The sequence below is a fragment of the Candoia aspera genome, chromosome 6, assembly GCF_035149785.1.
Source record: "Candoia aspera isolate rCanAsp1 chromosome 6, rCanAsp1.hap2, whole genome shotgun sequence".
NCBI lineage: Eukaryota > Metazoa > Chordata > Lepidosauria > Squamata > Boidae > Candoia > Candoia aspera.
This window is the reverse complement of record NC_086158.1, coordinates 57,990,333-58,006,479: the sequence shown is the minus strand read 5'-3', so window position 1 is coordinate 58,006,479 and position 16,147 is coordinate 57,990,333. Positions and strand designations below refer to the sequence as shown.

The following is a 16,147-nucleotide window of genomic DNA, read 5'->3' as shown; positions in this document are numbered from 1 at the left end:
CTTTTCTACCTATTTTTTGGTTAGGACAGTTCACCATGTGAGGGAATGGGTTATTTTCAGTTGCTGGGATTGCAGGTTGTGATTTTTATGGTAGAATCATAATATATGGTGCCACTGTATTATGCTAGTCAAAGCTAAAGCAAGAATTTTTAACTATACATCTTAATAATATCCTGTCCCTTTGCAAGCTGTCTTGCTAGCTAAATCTAATTCTTCACAAGCAAGGACTTTGCTCTGCATGAGCTGCAAAGTATTTAATTGCTACCTCTCAAGGCAGGTTCTATTTAATATAGCATTTAAAGCATTCTAACTGTTTTAATGCCATTTTGGTTATAACCTTGACCAAAGATATTAGGAAATAAATGGAAAAAGCTTGTTTCAGATTGCATCTTTAGCTGGAAAACCAGAGGTCGCTTGCAACTTTGTTCAGAAACTAGCACATCAGTGAAATAATTAAGAATATTGGTACACTCCATGCTTGCAGAATTGGATTGGAAGCTAGATAGATTTAAAGCAAAACCTCATACAGTATTCACAGCAGTATTATTAGTGTTTTGGGCTCTCTGATTATCTCTTGTTATTTGTCTCATCTATTTTTCAGGTAAACAAAGTAAAGGAAGAAAATGGAGTTCTAGCAGCAGAAATTCACAAACATCAGAAAGTGTTGGAAAAATGTAATCGAAGTATGTGTGTATGCTTTCCAGTCTTCTCTAGAACTCTTAATGGTAATACTTTAATAGCTGTGTTGTACTGATGAGTAAACAGAAGGAGAGACAGAGAGGTAACAGTGGAGTCCTTGGTGCTCTCTGAGATTGGTTGTTTGCTTGCAGATGTTTCATTACCCAACTAGGTAACATAAGCAGTGCTAGCAAGTATGGGGTTTGCTCCCTGTTTATATACAGTAACTTTTTGAATTTAGCTTGGTCTGGGATGCTCACAGTTTCCCAGTTGAAACTATGGTTGAGTCTGTCCATGTGTTGTGAGATTAAGGAGTTTTCCTTAAGAAAAGGAAGAAGGAAAAAAAAAAACAGGAGTCATGTGCAACATATAGTGTAAGGACAGCCACTATGCAAGACAGACAGGCAGAAGACTAGCAGAGCACATCCATGACCATCAACTAGCAGTCAGAAGACACAATGAAAACTCCTTAAACATCCTAGACTAAGTGAAATCCAAAAACTTTAGGAAATTCCCGGAAGTTTGGCATTTAGACAAATTAGCCATCAATAGCCACATAGAGATAAACCATATTTACACACCATTCAAAAGAGACAATAAAAAAGCTAAGAAGGAAGCAAAAAGACTAGAACACATCCTCGCCAGCAGCCTACACCCAAATAAGCAGGGATTAACACCAGACAACACCCACCAGCACTGATGATATTACCTAGTCAGGTAATGAAACATCTGCAAACAAACAACCAAGCTCAGAGAACACCTAGGTCTCCACAGTTCAACCATCAGCTACAGATATTTTCTTCTGTTATATCAAAGATAACTGATACAACAGAAATCCAGAATGGGGACAATACATCACAGATTCTATTAGTAGATTCTTCACAGACCATATCTTATGCTTTTAATGGAAATTCCGTCAAAATATGTACCTGTGAAGAGTCTATAAAGTTTAGATCTGTTTATTGCAAATTTACACATTCCTGCTATCTGAGCCTGGAAGCTGCCAGTTGTGAGATGAGCACTTACCAAGTTTTGATCCACTTGATAAGGACTTCTAGATTTATGGCTGAGACAAAGATTAATAGTGACAGTTACTGCCACTTTCTTGTGGAGATTGTAATAAGCACTGTAGCCATAAAACTGACAGATCAACCTTACATTACAGAGGATGTATAAGAGGTTGATCAGAGTCAGCCAGAAAATCCAGGCAACATCTCACCAGATTTAGCCTCTCTTAACTAGAAGATAAAGATTGCATCCTTCCATTTTCTGCTCTCTTGTGAATGCCACAGAAAAGAAGATGCATTTTCATATGTTTAAACTTGTTAAATTGATATTGTGCAAGGACATGCCTTGAGATATAGTAAATTGCCTAGAATTCTGTAATAGTTGTACTTTCCAAAAGGCACTGCCTCTCTGAATGTACTTTGCAATTCTACTCATCCTCAAACAGTCCTACAAGTATAGGACTCAATTTAATAATGACTATGTTCACAGAACACACTTAGTCATATTTATTATAAACATGGGAGCTCAATTTCCCAGGTTCATGCAATACACCAAACTGTACACTAATCATTTGGTCTGGGTTTGCACACATGGCTAGGCTAAAATGTAATTCACTAGTTTGTCATTCCATGGTGTCATACAAACAATAACCAATACGAAATTATGACTACATCTTTTGTATTGCATCTGTTAAAGACAACCTGTTCTGAGTGAGGTTGCATATTCAAGATTGAAAGAGTATGTTTAGCGCTTTGGACTTTAGGGCAGATTCACATACTGGACAGTCACAAGATATAATCACATCCAAGAAGGCTAGTGTACATTTATATATGACAAGCAAGAAAAGGGACAGGAATGTAAAAGATGTAGGATCCACATGGAATTCATGACAGATAGAAACCAAGGCCCAGAAGGATCTGCAACCAGCCCATATGCTTCTTTTTTCCTAGACGTTCCAGTAAGTTCCAACTGTGGATTTAGCATTGGGGAATAGTGGCAAAATTGTTTCTTTTCTCCCATACTGGTTTATAGATCTTTGGGAACAGAACTGCTGATTTAGATGGAACTGCATATGAGGAGCTTCTGCTATCTTGTGTACATACATCACATTTTTAGATGTACATCTAAAGTGAAATGTGATACTACAGTATTTGTGTGACAGGACACTCTAAAAGAGAACAGTGCCAGTTTACAAAGGTTCCCATATCTGATTGCCTGGAAGAAATTCCCTTTTATCACTGCAAAAGTTTCTACATTCCCACATTGGATGCTACAATGTACAGTACAGTTAAGATAGGTGTCATCACCTATCACTTCTGGTGGTTGCACGGATACTGCTGCCACATGTTAGGCTAGAGGAGACAATCATCTTCTAGACCCTAGCCTAATGAAGTATACTTACATGTAGGAGCTGTAAGAATCTAAGTCAGTCAAAGCATTCATATCTATGGGAACTTACTCAAGAAATGTAAGAATCAAAACTAGAAAGGTCAAGATGATTTAGCGTGTTAATTGCTCCTTGATGTCCTTTGAAGACCTTGATATTGGCAGTTAGGTCATAAAATATTCTATTCCCCATTCACTCATCCCATCAATACTTATTTATATCTGAAGTGGAAATTCTAATCTGAATTCATGATTATAATAACTAGTATTTCAGGTTAGGGAATCCATAGTTAAGGATTTAACTAAAACTGTATACACATTAACTCACTAGGCTAAAATAAGGCTGTGTTAACATTTAATTATTTTAGAAGAGTTATAATTCCAAAAGTGTTCAGAATTAATAGCAAATGCCATTGTTTTGCAAACTTTACAATAAATCCAGAGGTCAGAAGACTTTATTCTTCCAGCCAAAAGAGAAATAAAAAGTGATTCTCCTGTTCAGTCATGTATACAGGTGCCCTAATTTTTTACAAAGATTCTATTACAACACAAAACAGTGGATATAAAACTGCAAATAACAAGACATTGAGTCTGTGGGAATTGTAGGGTTGCATTCCAGAGCCTATGGTTAACCTCTTCTTCCTATGGGCACTTCCTCCTCGTTCCTCCCACAGTGGTCATCTGCACAATGTACCTGTATTTACTCCTCCTTCTCTTTTTTGGTCATGGCTGATCTTGCTGGGTCATCCTGGTCATGAGGTTCCTTGTGGCAGCTGGCCTTCCTCTTTGGAATGAGCCATGAGTGCTTCCCATGCAGCACTAGTATCCAGAGGTGCAATCGAGAAGCCCCCTTTCTCCCCGCTCCCAACATTGGGAAAGAGCCGAACAGAGTGGAGAAGTGGCATGAGTGGGATAAACCTCTCAATCTCCAACTGAGTCAGCCTCACAACTAGGTTGAACTGGCAAGATCCACTATGATAGAGCAAGGATGAGGGAAAAATAAAGGTACATTGTGAAGACACACTAACGTTTAAAAAATAGATTTTATGCATGCACCATTTTGCGAATTAGTAATAGAAGAAAAACAAGCCCCAAAACATGGATACGTGAAAAGCTTTCTCTGGATATCAAAGTCTGCTCTATTTAAATCACAGATAGGTAAAACTACAGATAACAGGACTGTAGATAATGGGCTGTTCCCCACTCTCCTGGCAATGTTGAGGTGGGAGAAATTGCTACCTCCACAGCAATTTCTACCTCTATTGTATTTCAGACACCAGATGGGTAGGGTTACTTTCCCCAGTATAGCCACATTCCTCAGGCTATACTTAAACATGGTTTAAGGTCAGGGATTTTACCAAGCCTGGAAAGCACTGACCTTCCTTAGTACTGGGTGTCCAGAAGTGCTACTATCCACTTCCTGGCTATTCACATCATGCTACTGTAGTTGCCAGCACCTTTCCCACTGCTGTCCTGCTCTGCTCTTCTCTAGACCAAGGAGCTTCATCAGTGGCTTATGGTGCCTGGATAGCAGCCATCTCTTGGGGTGGCAGGTATCTGGCAGGCAGTGTGGCTTACGTGAATAATTGGAGTGGTTGCTGAGAGAATTGGCAGAGGCAGCACTATTGCAAGGCAAGGAAATAGGAAGAACACAAATGTAGGAGCAAGATTATGGAGTTAGTTTTTATGTTACTTTAGTAGTAGTAGTAGTAGCAATATTGACACAAATTGGAATATCAACCTTGTGGAAGGTTGAAATTCTCATAACAAACCCAAAAGCACTGATTGCTGGGGAGGTACTGGTCTCTCCAGCAGCCCAAGAAGAAATGGCAACACAAGTACAGATCCCTGCAGCTGAATGGGAGAAGATCTTGTCGTCAGCCAGTAGGTCACCAACTGCCCTCAGGCTTCTCCTCCATGTGACATAGAATATGGACTAGAGGGCATCGTGTTCCATTTTCCAATGGAAGAACACTAGTTTCCTGCTGAATCTCTTTGATCTGGTCATAATGGCAGGCTAGCCCCAAGATCAAGGCTACATTGTGAGATCCTCTCCTCCAGAAATGGTAAGCAGGCCATCTTGGCACTGGAGGAAGGAGGTTATGTGGATGAGCCCAGAAGTGGCCACTTCTTTTACTGTTTTGGGTATCTATTATTAGGTGCCTCTGACATCACTGGATCAAAGTCATCAGACTTCTGTCTATTTCAGAGTAATTTTGCCATGTAACTTAAAATGTTTTTTTCTTTAAGGTAAAGTGAAAGTTCTATACACATGTAGGCACAGAAAGTAATGCTAGGGTACCCATTGTTTACACAGTCATTTTCTTTCAGGATCATAACTTATTTCTACAGTCGTTTTTCAACATCATTTTTCAGTCTTGCTTTCTAACTTTGGAAAGAACATTGTGCTGGCATTCAAAGACTGTCCCTCCTTCCTTCTAGCAGGGCTATCCCCACTGAAGTAAATTTCCCACTTCAATACATATGTCTAGTTACTTATATAATTATTTACAACATTATTTACTACAGTGTAAATAGAAAGGAAGAAACTATCTTCCTTACCACCCTGTTACTACAGTTTAGATACGTAATCTTGGCATATTTCATGGCATATTTAATGATTGTGTTTGGTTTAACCACTGCTGCTGCTACTATCTCCTCCTCCACCTCCTCCCTCTCCTCCTCTTTGTTCAAATAGTGTCTGTACTAGCAGTAGAAGAATATGAAGAACTTCAAGTCAACTTTGAGCTGGAAAAAAACTTACGGAAGAGGGCAGAATCCTTTGCACAAGAGGTATGCAAGTTAATAGCTTTTTCTGATCAGAGAATGGACCATAGCAAACATTTTAAAAATGTTCTAATGAAACAATGGCTTTTTCAGTTTCAGCTCTTTTCTCTTTCGTTCTCTGTTTTATAAATAGATGCTTCATACAGACAATCCATATGGGAGTACAAAAACAGATTTAATAATAAATTAATAAAAAACACGTTGCAAAGTTCGCTTCAGATGAAAACTCCCCAGTTCTGCAGTAAATGGGTGTTTATTTTATTGAGATTGTTCTTAACCTTACTTGAGGAGTTCCTCTCTATTTAATTTGGCCTTGACCGTATTTCTCTGATTTTTTGTTGGATATTCTTCCTTAACAGTATACAATATCCAGCTTCTTGTGCTGAATGCCAGTGTTCTATTGTCAAATGTAGCTTGTCTGCCAATGTGTGAAGCTACCTTTTAGAAAGACAGGGTTCATACCAGGATTGCACATGTGGTACATACTGTATTATATTTAGATTGGCTCTCTTACCCATAAATTAACTCAGTTTTCTTTCTCTGTGAGACTGTTCTTTATCATTAATTAATGTACGTTCTCAGAAAGATGCTATGCAGGCAAATAAGTACCTTATTCCCTCATTTGGTCATTAATTATGAACAATAATTTATTCATAAATTGAAATACCAGTGTTTCTTGTGCCAAAATGTTTGAAGTAGTTTACAGTACTCTAATGATCCATAGAATTAAAGTCATCATACATGCACGTGGACTACATTCGTCCTTCTGTACTTCTTGGTTTCCCATTGACCTTTCACCTTAGAAATCCTGTTTTATCCTGTTGAAAGATTTAGTTTCCTTGTGATTAAATCATCTGCATTCAAGTGGAATCAGTTTCAGTAGCATGAGTATTTTTACTATAAAATACCTCATGAAGAGAGAAACCAACAGTGTTGACATAATCAGGTTTTGCTTCTGGGCTGGGTTGAACTTGAATAACTCTTCAGCTGGTTTAAACATCAAGGAGCTCTCCAGTACTTCATTATTCCTAACTCCTGTTCCTGTAAATTAATGTAAATTATTTGGAAATAAATATTCAGTGGAGAATAGATATAAAGTTGGGAAGTATTTTGACCATGGAAAAACAGCCAACTCATAAATATCATGATCATGGTTTATTACATGGTCTTGTAGAAGATTTAACTGTATAAAAATGAACTCTCAGTTAAAATCATAGAATCATGGTTTTTTGTTATTTGAAAATGTTTTCACTCTGTTTAAGTCAATGTAGAATTGTTTCTCAGAATTTTTAAATTGAATTGAATTTCTGCATCACTTGCAAAGCTCAGTAAAATTCATCACACCCAGAAGTTAAACACAGGTTTGGACCTTAAGTGATATTTTGGCTTCCTTTGTGTTTTTGGGAAAGTAGATATTGGATGATAGTACAGTTACAGTTCTATGGATTAACAGGTGAATTTCAGTTCTAAAAAAATATACTACATTGTTTTAAGTTTTGTTATACTAATATGCATGGCTACAGCAAAATAAGGATTTTAAAGTATATCTGCATGTTACATACAATACCACTTTATAGTGATGCAAATTGTTAGTGAATATAGCTCAGGGTTGTTTTTTTTAATTGTATTAATAGTAGCCCTCCAAGAGCTCAAGCATACCTTTTTAACTTTATTTATTTATTTAAATATTTATAGGCTTGCATTAGGAGTAAAACTCCTTCTAAGATGGTATTCGTTTGTTTGTTTTACTTTATTTGCTGTTAAAGGTATGATCCACCTTTTTTAGATAAGCACAGAAAGGTGATATTCAATAGTTTCAACAATTATATGATATTAAAGCAGCAGAGATAAATAAAATAAGTAAAATCAGCAGTAAGAATTGAGCCCAGACAGTAATTAACTCAAAGGCTCTTATGAGCCAATGTTAGTTGAATCAATGCAAAAAAGACAAAGAAAAGTAATAGGTATACTGGATTTTCTAGTATCCTAGTGGACCACATATGACAATCCATTCACTATGCAAAAGGAAAACCTTCATTACTAATTTTCAAGTGTGATCACTTGCTAGTCAGTTAAGATGTTCTTTTGAGTAATCACAAACTTTTTACATCAGTCGATATTTACATCGTGCTTCATGGAGACACCAACATTTTCAGGGATTAACCACTATCAGGATTTAGCCTAGCTCTGGCCAATTTCTGATTCAGGCAGAAACCCAAAGAACACATGGTAACTGGTTCAAGTCATCAGCTTCCATAAGCGGAAAGGTACTTCTAACAAGCTAACCAAAACCTTATGTTAGCTTTGCCATCTTTGACTCTGTTAAACCATTATATCTTGATCACAATTATGCATATCTTTTTTCCATAAAATTTCTAGCAAATTAGTTGCAGCAGGTCTACGAGACTTCAATCTGTTGTGTTCCACAGTACATTTGCAGAAGATCAAATAAATTTTGGCTTGTGTATGTTTATACCTTAATCATTTCTAGTCTTGTTGGCACTTACGCTTTAATCATCTTAATTTTCTGTCCCCTCAGCTCCTCGTAATGCAAAGGACTTGATTGAATGATGACTGGATTGAGAACATTAGGGAGTAATAATATCAGTGGCATTAATTATTCTTTCATTCCAAGCCACAATTTTGTCAGAATGATGAAATGTGCTGTGACGTCACAACTCAAGCTCTATCTCTTACATACAAAAAGGCTAGAGTTTGTGTCATTACTCGTATTTCATCATTTGCCTCCCTGCCCCTGTCAGGACAGGAAAGTAGTGCCAGAACCTTAGAAATACGGGATAGATGATAGATAGATAGATAGATAGATAGATAGATAGATAGATAGATAGATAGATGGATGATAGATTAAAAACAAATACAAATTAAAATAGAGTAAGAAGGAAAAAAGAAAAAAGAAGAAATAAAGAAGTAAAGTGTTTTTAAAGAAATAAAAATGAATGCTAAAGTGCAAAAAGGAAAAAGAAGAAAAATAGAAAAGAAAAATAGAAAAGAAAGAAAAAAGATATAAAGAAGTGGCTTCCAATCTTCTTTACAACAGTTATAAATATAATTATAAGTTTACCTCTTTCTCTAAAGTTACAACATGTCTCTCTTCCTTCTATAAACTATCCTGTCTAATCATCAAAACCATAAATCATAAGTTCATTTTTTTCTATTTTCTGCTAAAAGTTCATAAGGAGTTTCCAGTCAGCAATAAATGTAGATATTGTCTTTTCTCTGATCAGAGAAGTCAATTTGGCCATCTCTGCTAGTTCCATGATGTTCACCAACCATTCCTCCATTGTGGGTAGTGCCAAATCTCTCCTCCTCCTCCTCCTCCTCCTCCTCCTCCTCCTCCTCCTCCTTTGCATACAATAATCTTGCTGCTGTTATCATATACAAAAACAAAGTTCCATGACTGTTTATCCATCTGTTTGCCCCCCCCCCAAAAAAAAGACCTCTGGTCTCAATTGTATTTTAATCTTTAAAATCCTCTGAATCAGTATTTGAATCCAAAACTTTCTAGCTTTCTTACACGTCCACCAAGCATGATAAAAAGTCCCTTCTTGTTGTTCACATTTCCAGCATAAATTTGTGATATATAACAATTGTTGTTTATTCGTTTAGTCGCTTCCGACTCTTTGTGACTTCATGGACCAGCCCACGCCAGAGCTTCCTGTCGGTCGTCAACACCCCCAGCTCCCCCAGGGACGAGTCCGTCACCTCTAGAATATCATCCATCCACCTTGCCCTTGGTCGGCTCCTCTTCCTTTTGCCCTCCACTCTCCCTAGCATCAGCATCTTCTCCAGGGTGTCCTGTCTTCTCATTATGTGGCCAAAGTATTTCAGTTTTGCCTTGAATATCATTCCCTCAAGTGAGCAGTCTGGCTTGATTTCCTGGAGGATGGACTGGTTTGATCTTCTTGCAGTCCAAGGCACTCTCAGAATTTTCCTCCAACACCACAGTTCCAAAGCATCTATCTTCCTTCTCTCAGCCTTCCTTATGGTCCAGCTCTCGCAGCCGTATGTTACTACGGGGAACACCATTGCTTTAACTATGCAGACCTTTGTTGTCAGTGTGATGTCTCTGCTCTTAACTATTTTATCGAGATTTGTCATTGCTCTTCTCCCAAGGATTAAGCGTCTTCTGATTTCCTGACTGCAGTCAGCATCTGCAGTAATCTTCGCACCTAGAAATACAAAGTCTTTCACTGCTTCTACATTTTCTCCCTCTATTTGCCAGTTATCAATCAAGCTGGTTGCCATAATCTTGGTTTTTTTGAGGTTTAGCCGCAAGCCAGCTTTTGCACTTTCTTATTTCACCTTCATCATAAGGCTCCTCAGTTCTTCTTCACTTTCAGCCATCATACATAACAATGGTACATCTTATTTTCCCATTGTTTCATCTGTATATTATAACCAACATTTTTGGCCCACTTTATCATACATTCTTTCACTTGTTTTTCTGTTTTAACTTTCAATAACAGTTTATACATTTTAGCAATTACATGTTCATCATATGTACCTAATTCCATTTCAAACTTTTTCCGTTTTGCCTTTCTGTGCCCTTAATCGTTTCACCTCAAATGGCACACTGTAGTTACAGTCAGCAACAGTCTGGCTCATATTACCTTTATCTTTTGTTTTATAAAACTCACCAATTGTCTGCACCTTTAGTAAACAAAAAACATTCCCACAAAGGTCTGGTTTGTTTGTCTATTTTAATTCCAATTTATTCAAAAGCACTTTCACCAAAAAAAAAAACCCCTGTCCCCTTTATCAGTTTTAAACCTTCTTACATCCATTCTTTGTAAAGGTTTTTGCCAAAAGTTTTTAAATCTTAAAATCTTTTTTTCCCTTTTTAATCTGCAAATAATGTTGACTCACCAAGTGGAATTCCCTTATCCTGCCAGTTAGAAAATCTCTCTTTAGCTGTACATTATTTACATTCAAAATATTTAAGAAAGGCTTGTGCGAACCTTGTGTCCCTATAGGCTGCATCATGGCTGTGAGCTTGACTGAATCCCTTGACTCCGAACCACTCCACTCATGAGTCAACCACAAAAATCTCAGTTCCTGCAGTCTTCTCACAAGGAGCAGCAAGTGGGTGATCTTCCAAAACCAGTTGTCTGTGCTGATGGCTACCTATGATGGCATATCCTGGCAATGCAACATTTCTTTAATGTAAAGAGTAAACTGCTCTACTGTGTGGTGTATAGCCTAAAACAATAAGGACACTGTCTGATGAAATCTGAGACTGGGAGTAGAAAAGAGAAGATAGAAAGGATCTGCTTCCTTACGTGTCATTTCATTCAATTTTTCTGTATATGTGTAACACTAGAGATTCTGTACATACCATGTGAAGAATAGAGTTAGTTTTGAAATACAGTGACTATATTTAACTTGGTTACTTACAGCACCCTTTTCATTATAGGTTCCTGAGTAAATACTTGGCAGACACTGTGTTTAAAATTCCACAGTGAACATTTGCATGCAGAAGGGTCAAATGCTGTTATCTGCTCTTTGTAATTGTAAAGAAAAATGCTTCTAATTCCAGACAGCCATGACCTCCTTATATAGGAATTTTGCTCCTTTCATAAGATTGTATGCTATTGATTCACAGATATCAATGGACTGTATTAATAATAAGCACCACAATAACTCTTCATTTAGATGCATTAATGGTTTTTGGGTTACTTTGTAATAGCTGGTCCATTAATATGTAATATCTTCTAAATGGACTGAAAAACCTGCACTTATGAAAAGGTTCTTACATGTAGGTTAGTCTGTATTTTTTAAAAAAACCCTGCTATATAACTATAATTATTGTAACTTTCCATAGTTGCAGCTGTCATATGCAAGAATTGGTGAGGTTAGGGGACAACTGGGGACAACCCTAGTCCCCTAACCTTTAGAATCTTAAATCTATCGCCTGCCAAACATAATGGAAAATTTAGCTTATCAGAGAAAAAGGCCAAGGTAGATATCAGTGGTAAAGCAATCTAATATTTTTAACTATTTTCAGGAAAACCAATGTAATATATTATCTGTTTCACTTCTAATAACCTATCCTAATTCAAATAATCAATTAATGTTTGAAAGCATGGCTGGAAGGTTACTGATGATAACTAGCTAATGAAATTGACTTCCAATAACTGCCACTGATTTTCCCCCTGGGTCAAGAAAAGGATATTTACTTTTCTAATGAATAAACCATCAGTAAACACTGATTAGCTAAGAGATTTTCAATTTTTGAAATATTTTTGCCACTCATCGTGGGTTTTTAAGATACTTTGCCAGGAAGGATATAAAAGAATGTGGTCATGAGATTTGGGAAGGGAAAGGTTCATGAGGATGTCAGTCAAAACTGTAACTGGCCATGTGCTTTGTTCATTCATCCAGATAAGGAATGATGTATCTCAGTACAGGTCTAGGCAAACCGTAAGACAACTACTAAATTGGGGCCCACTAATAAATCTCAAGGTTATTTGCAATTGATTAGCCAGAGTGCCTGACCTTTCATAGTATAACAGTAAAAGAAAATTTCCTTCAAGTTGAGGTTCAGTCCTGGTGACTTAATGGACATGTTCATGAAGTTTTCCTGGCAAAGCTACAGGTTTTCTGATGGCCTTTCATCCAAGTACTAACTAGTCTGACCTTGTTTAGTTTCTCAGGATCAGCAGAAGTCAGCTAGATACAGGAATCTGCATTAGGTAGCAAGAATAAAAAAATCTCCTCAGAAAATAATTAAATTCCTGATATCAAGAAACCCTGGAGAAAATATGGATAGATTTGTGGGTAAAAGACTTTGTGTGGAAACTCCAGGTGTGACTCCTTGGTTGCACTTTTGCTAAAAGGTATTTTGTTTGGCATGCCTTTATCTGCCTTACTGAGTTTGAATCTAGCTCCAGTTAGAGGAATTTGGAAATGTTAAAAAATAGAATAGATTCAATAAACTTTCAAATCTGCTCACCTGTGAGGATCGTGGTTTCAGATATCCTCACAAGAAATCTCTCTGGAAGCCCTTTAGATTTCAGTGAAGATTCTCTTTATTTTAAGATACAGTCCCCTATCCATGCAAAGACTCAAGTGAATAAGATTCCCCAATTTCCTCCTTTTCTTGTCCTGTCCTCCCACCTGTCTTTGAAATTGAATATTTACAGCTGCTTTGGTATTATGCAAAGTTGGTTTTACTTCCAGCTGCATTCTTCGGTGTCTGTTTTCTGATAAGGCGCTAGCCACAACAGCCTGGCTCCAGCTCGCTGTGTCATTCAGTGATGTCTCTGATTTCCCAAGCAGTAATTAGTGAACCCCCCTCCCTCTTTTACAACCCATGACAGAGAAGTCCCAGAAGTGATTTTATGGCTTCTGGGGCAAACCTCTGACACCACCACTTTTTCTTCAGACTTTGGAGTGAAAATTGAGGGAACAGATTCCCATCATTTTGATGTGAGAAATAGTAAAACTGGTAATAAGCCCTAGATTCAGTTTCTTATCATAGTTTTAACCCTCCCCCCACCAAAACAGCCAACAACAGCCCTCCCTGCCCCAGCCTGGGAAAAAAAATCAGAGCATAACACTACTTTGTCCACTTTACATCATCCCCATCCATTATGGTTCTACTGCACCCCACCCCCTGAAAGAAAAAGAATAACCCTCAGCCAACAAACTTGTTCATCCTTTCTTAAATACACAAAAACAAATTATTTGAAAAGAAGCAGGAATGCAGCACATACATTAAGCAATGTAACCTTACACATTTTTGTGTATGCATGTTTTGTGCATTTGTGTGTGTTTGTGTATGTGAGTAAGAACGTGGAGAATTTATTGTCTAAAACTGTTTGAAAGAATACATATATACATACAATATTCCTTAGGTTTTGTGACTCTAAATTGTGTACATGTGCTGTTCTGGGCTTCTTCATCTTGTTAGCTTTTCTTCTTAATGCAGTTCTGTTCATTGAGGGTTATACTTGTGTCTGTTTTCTCCTCTCCTCAGATTTAAGGTCAGATTTGGCCTTGCTTCAGTTACACTACCCTCTGAGAATGTGTGAGCTGAAAAGCAGGCTATGCATCTACTGCTTGGAGTTCACCCAACTTCTTTAAGCAATTGGTAGGGTCCATGTTGACCACAATGAAATATCTGTTAAGCAGAATAGTACAAGAGCCAAAGTCTCCTACTCACTTCTGTCTTTCCCCACCCAGAAACGGAAGATTGGAAAGTAATAGGGAGCATCATTCAACGTGATGCATAGATTTTTTTTTTTTTGTATAAACAAACACATATGCAAGTATCTGATTTGTATTTTTTAATGACATACTATTGAGGGATGGTAAGAATCAGTCAGCCTGCTGTGACTATTATTTTATCCAGTAAATAAACAACATGGGACCAGAAATGATGGGCATTTTATTTATGATGTAGTAAAATATATTTCTTTTTTAACCACTTTCTGGATGAATTTTCAGTAATTTAAAAATAATTATTTTTTTCTTTTAGTAAAGCAGCATAGTCTAACATGAGTGCCCTTGGACCATATATGCAATCACCCCAGTCAGACTGAGGAAGCTGTAAAAAACAAAAGATCCCTGTCTTACACGTAGCAGCAGGCAATACTTATACAGTGTGTGTCTAACATATTAAGCACAATTGCTTCACTTCCTGATAATTTGTAGCAAGTTTATATTAACATACATTGTTCATTAACAAGATATATGATGAAACCACATTGAGCAAAACCAACGCATTTTATTGTTGCAAGACTCAAATATATATTTGATTGCCCAAAGTTCTTTCTGTGTAACCTGATATCCAATATCCTGATACGGTTATCTACTTCTTCCCAGATATTCTGAATTTCCTTAGATACTTTGGATAAATGAAACTCTAGTGCCTTGAAATCTTTTTGATTCCTTCACCTAGGATTTCATGTTTCGATAGAATATATCACACTGACAAACCTGATGCAAGAAATGCAAGAAAATGAAGGGCAAGTGCATATTACCCCATTTCTGTTCTGGTGCCATTCCAGAACTTGTCTCTACTCCACATTTCATGTGATCACTTGAGATATTTTCAAAGCATTGAATGAAATTATAAGAGCAGTCTCCTGATGCCTGACATTATCTGGACTTCTAGGTTGCTTCAAAAGAAAGCTGATCTTCCCAGATGGTCTGCTCAGATAAGTGCAATTTATCAAATAATCTGATTCACATTTTGTGTGGTTGTGTTTGGTAGATGTTTATTGAACAAAATAAGTTGAAACGGCAAAGTCAGCTGCTGCAACAAAATTCCACCCCTGATGAGCAGCTTTCAAAAGCTCTAGATGAAAATGCTAAGCTGACTCAAATGCTGGAGGAAGAGAAATTGCAACAGCAGCAGAAGGTAAGAAGTTTGCCCCAGCCTTGGTCATTTAATATTTTAGTCTCAGTGTAGCATGTCTCCAGCTGTTATGTTGCATCATGGTGAACCCATCTTACACAGGTAGAATATTACTTAGAAAGTTGAGTGGTATAGTAAAAAAAAAGTCCTTTTCCCAAAGATACAGAATTAAGGTTAAGCATCAAAGTTTCTGTTGCTTTGGAATTCAAATATTTCTTCATCAGGCCTTCACAATATGTGAATGAGTGAAGCTTGCTCACTGTAAATCATGGCCTTCCATGAATTCAGTAAACCTCTTGTTTTGAAAGCTGGTATGTTGAACACATGGCAGGACATAATCCCAGAGTGTTTGGGGTATGCTTACTGTACTGCATCTATACAATTTAATATTTAAGGTTCTTGCAAAACCACATTTTGGTTCAGAAGAGAGGTTGCTTAATTTGAACACTATCTTAAACTGAAGGATCAAATTCTACTAAAGAAAGAGATGTTCCAGATAGACTAGTCTCCCAGCCAGTCTCTACACCAGATTCTTAAAACGATCTCCTATTCAGATGCTGAATTCAGGGAGATGTTTAAATTGTTTGTCATATAATGTGATGGTCCATTTGTGCCAACATTAGACCACATTCTAAAAATGAATGGATTCAATCATTTAACAACTGGCAGTTATTCAAGGGAATTAACATACTTTAATATAAACTAGGAACTCACTGCCTAGAGTCACTATAATGAGCAGGTTCAAATTAAAATGTCAGACTCTTTGCTTCTGCTTAAAACTGAAAATTATTTTTTTCTGAGCGTAAGTCTCTTAGTCTCTTTAGCAAGGTTTGTTGAAAAGAAAGAAATGGGTAACAAGAATTCTAGCATCTGAACTATTTTCCTTGTTAAGCAAATATATCCCCA

At 37.1% G+C, this 16,147-nt stretch overlaps 1 protein-coding gene across 1 annotated transcript in view; it reads left to right on the top strand.

The window, feature by feature from the left end:
- Nucleotides 1-16,147, top strand: part of SHTN1 (shootin 1) — a 97,884-nt gene that overhangs the window by 43,610 nt on the left and 38,127 nt on the right. The window contains exons 7-9 of the mRNA XM_063307213.1: nt 602-683; nt 5,771-5,865; nt 15,098-15,244. Coding sequence (XP_063163283.1) covers nt 602-683; nt 5,771-5,865; nt 15,098-15,244 — 324 coding nt within the window. The remainder of the gene's footprint in view (nt 1-601; nt 684-5,770; nt 5,866-15,097; nt 15,245-16,147) is intronic.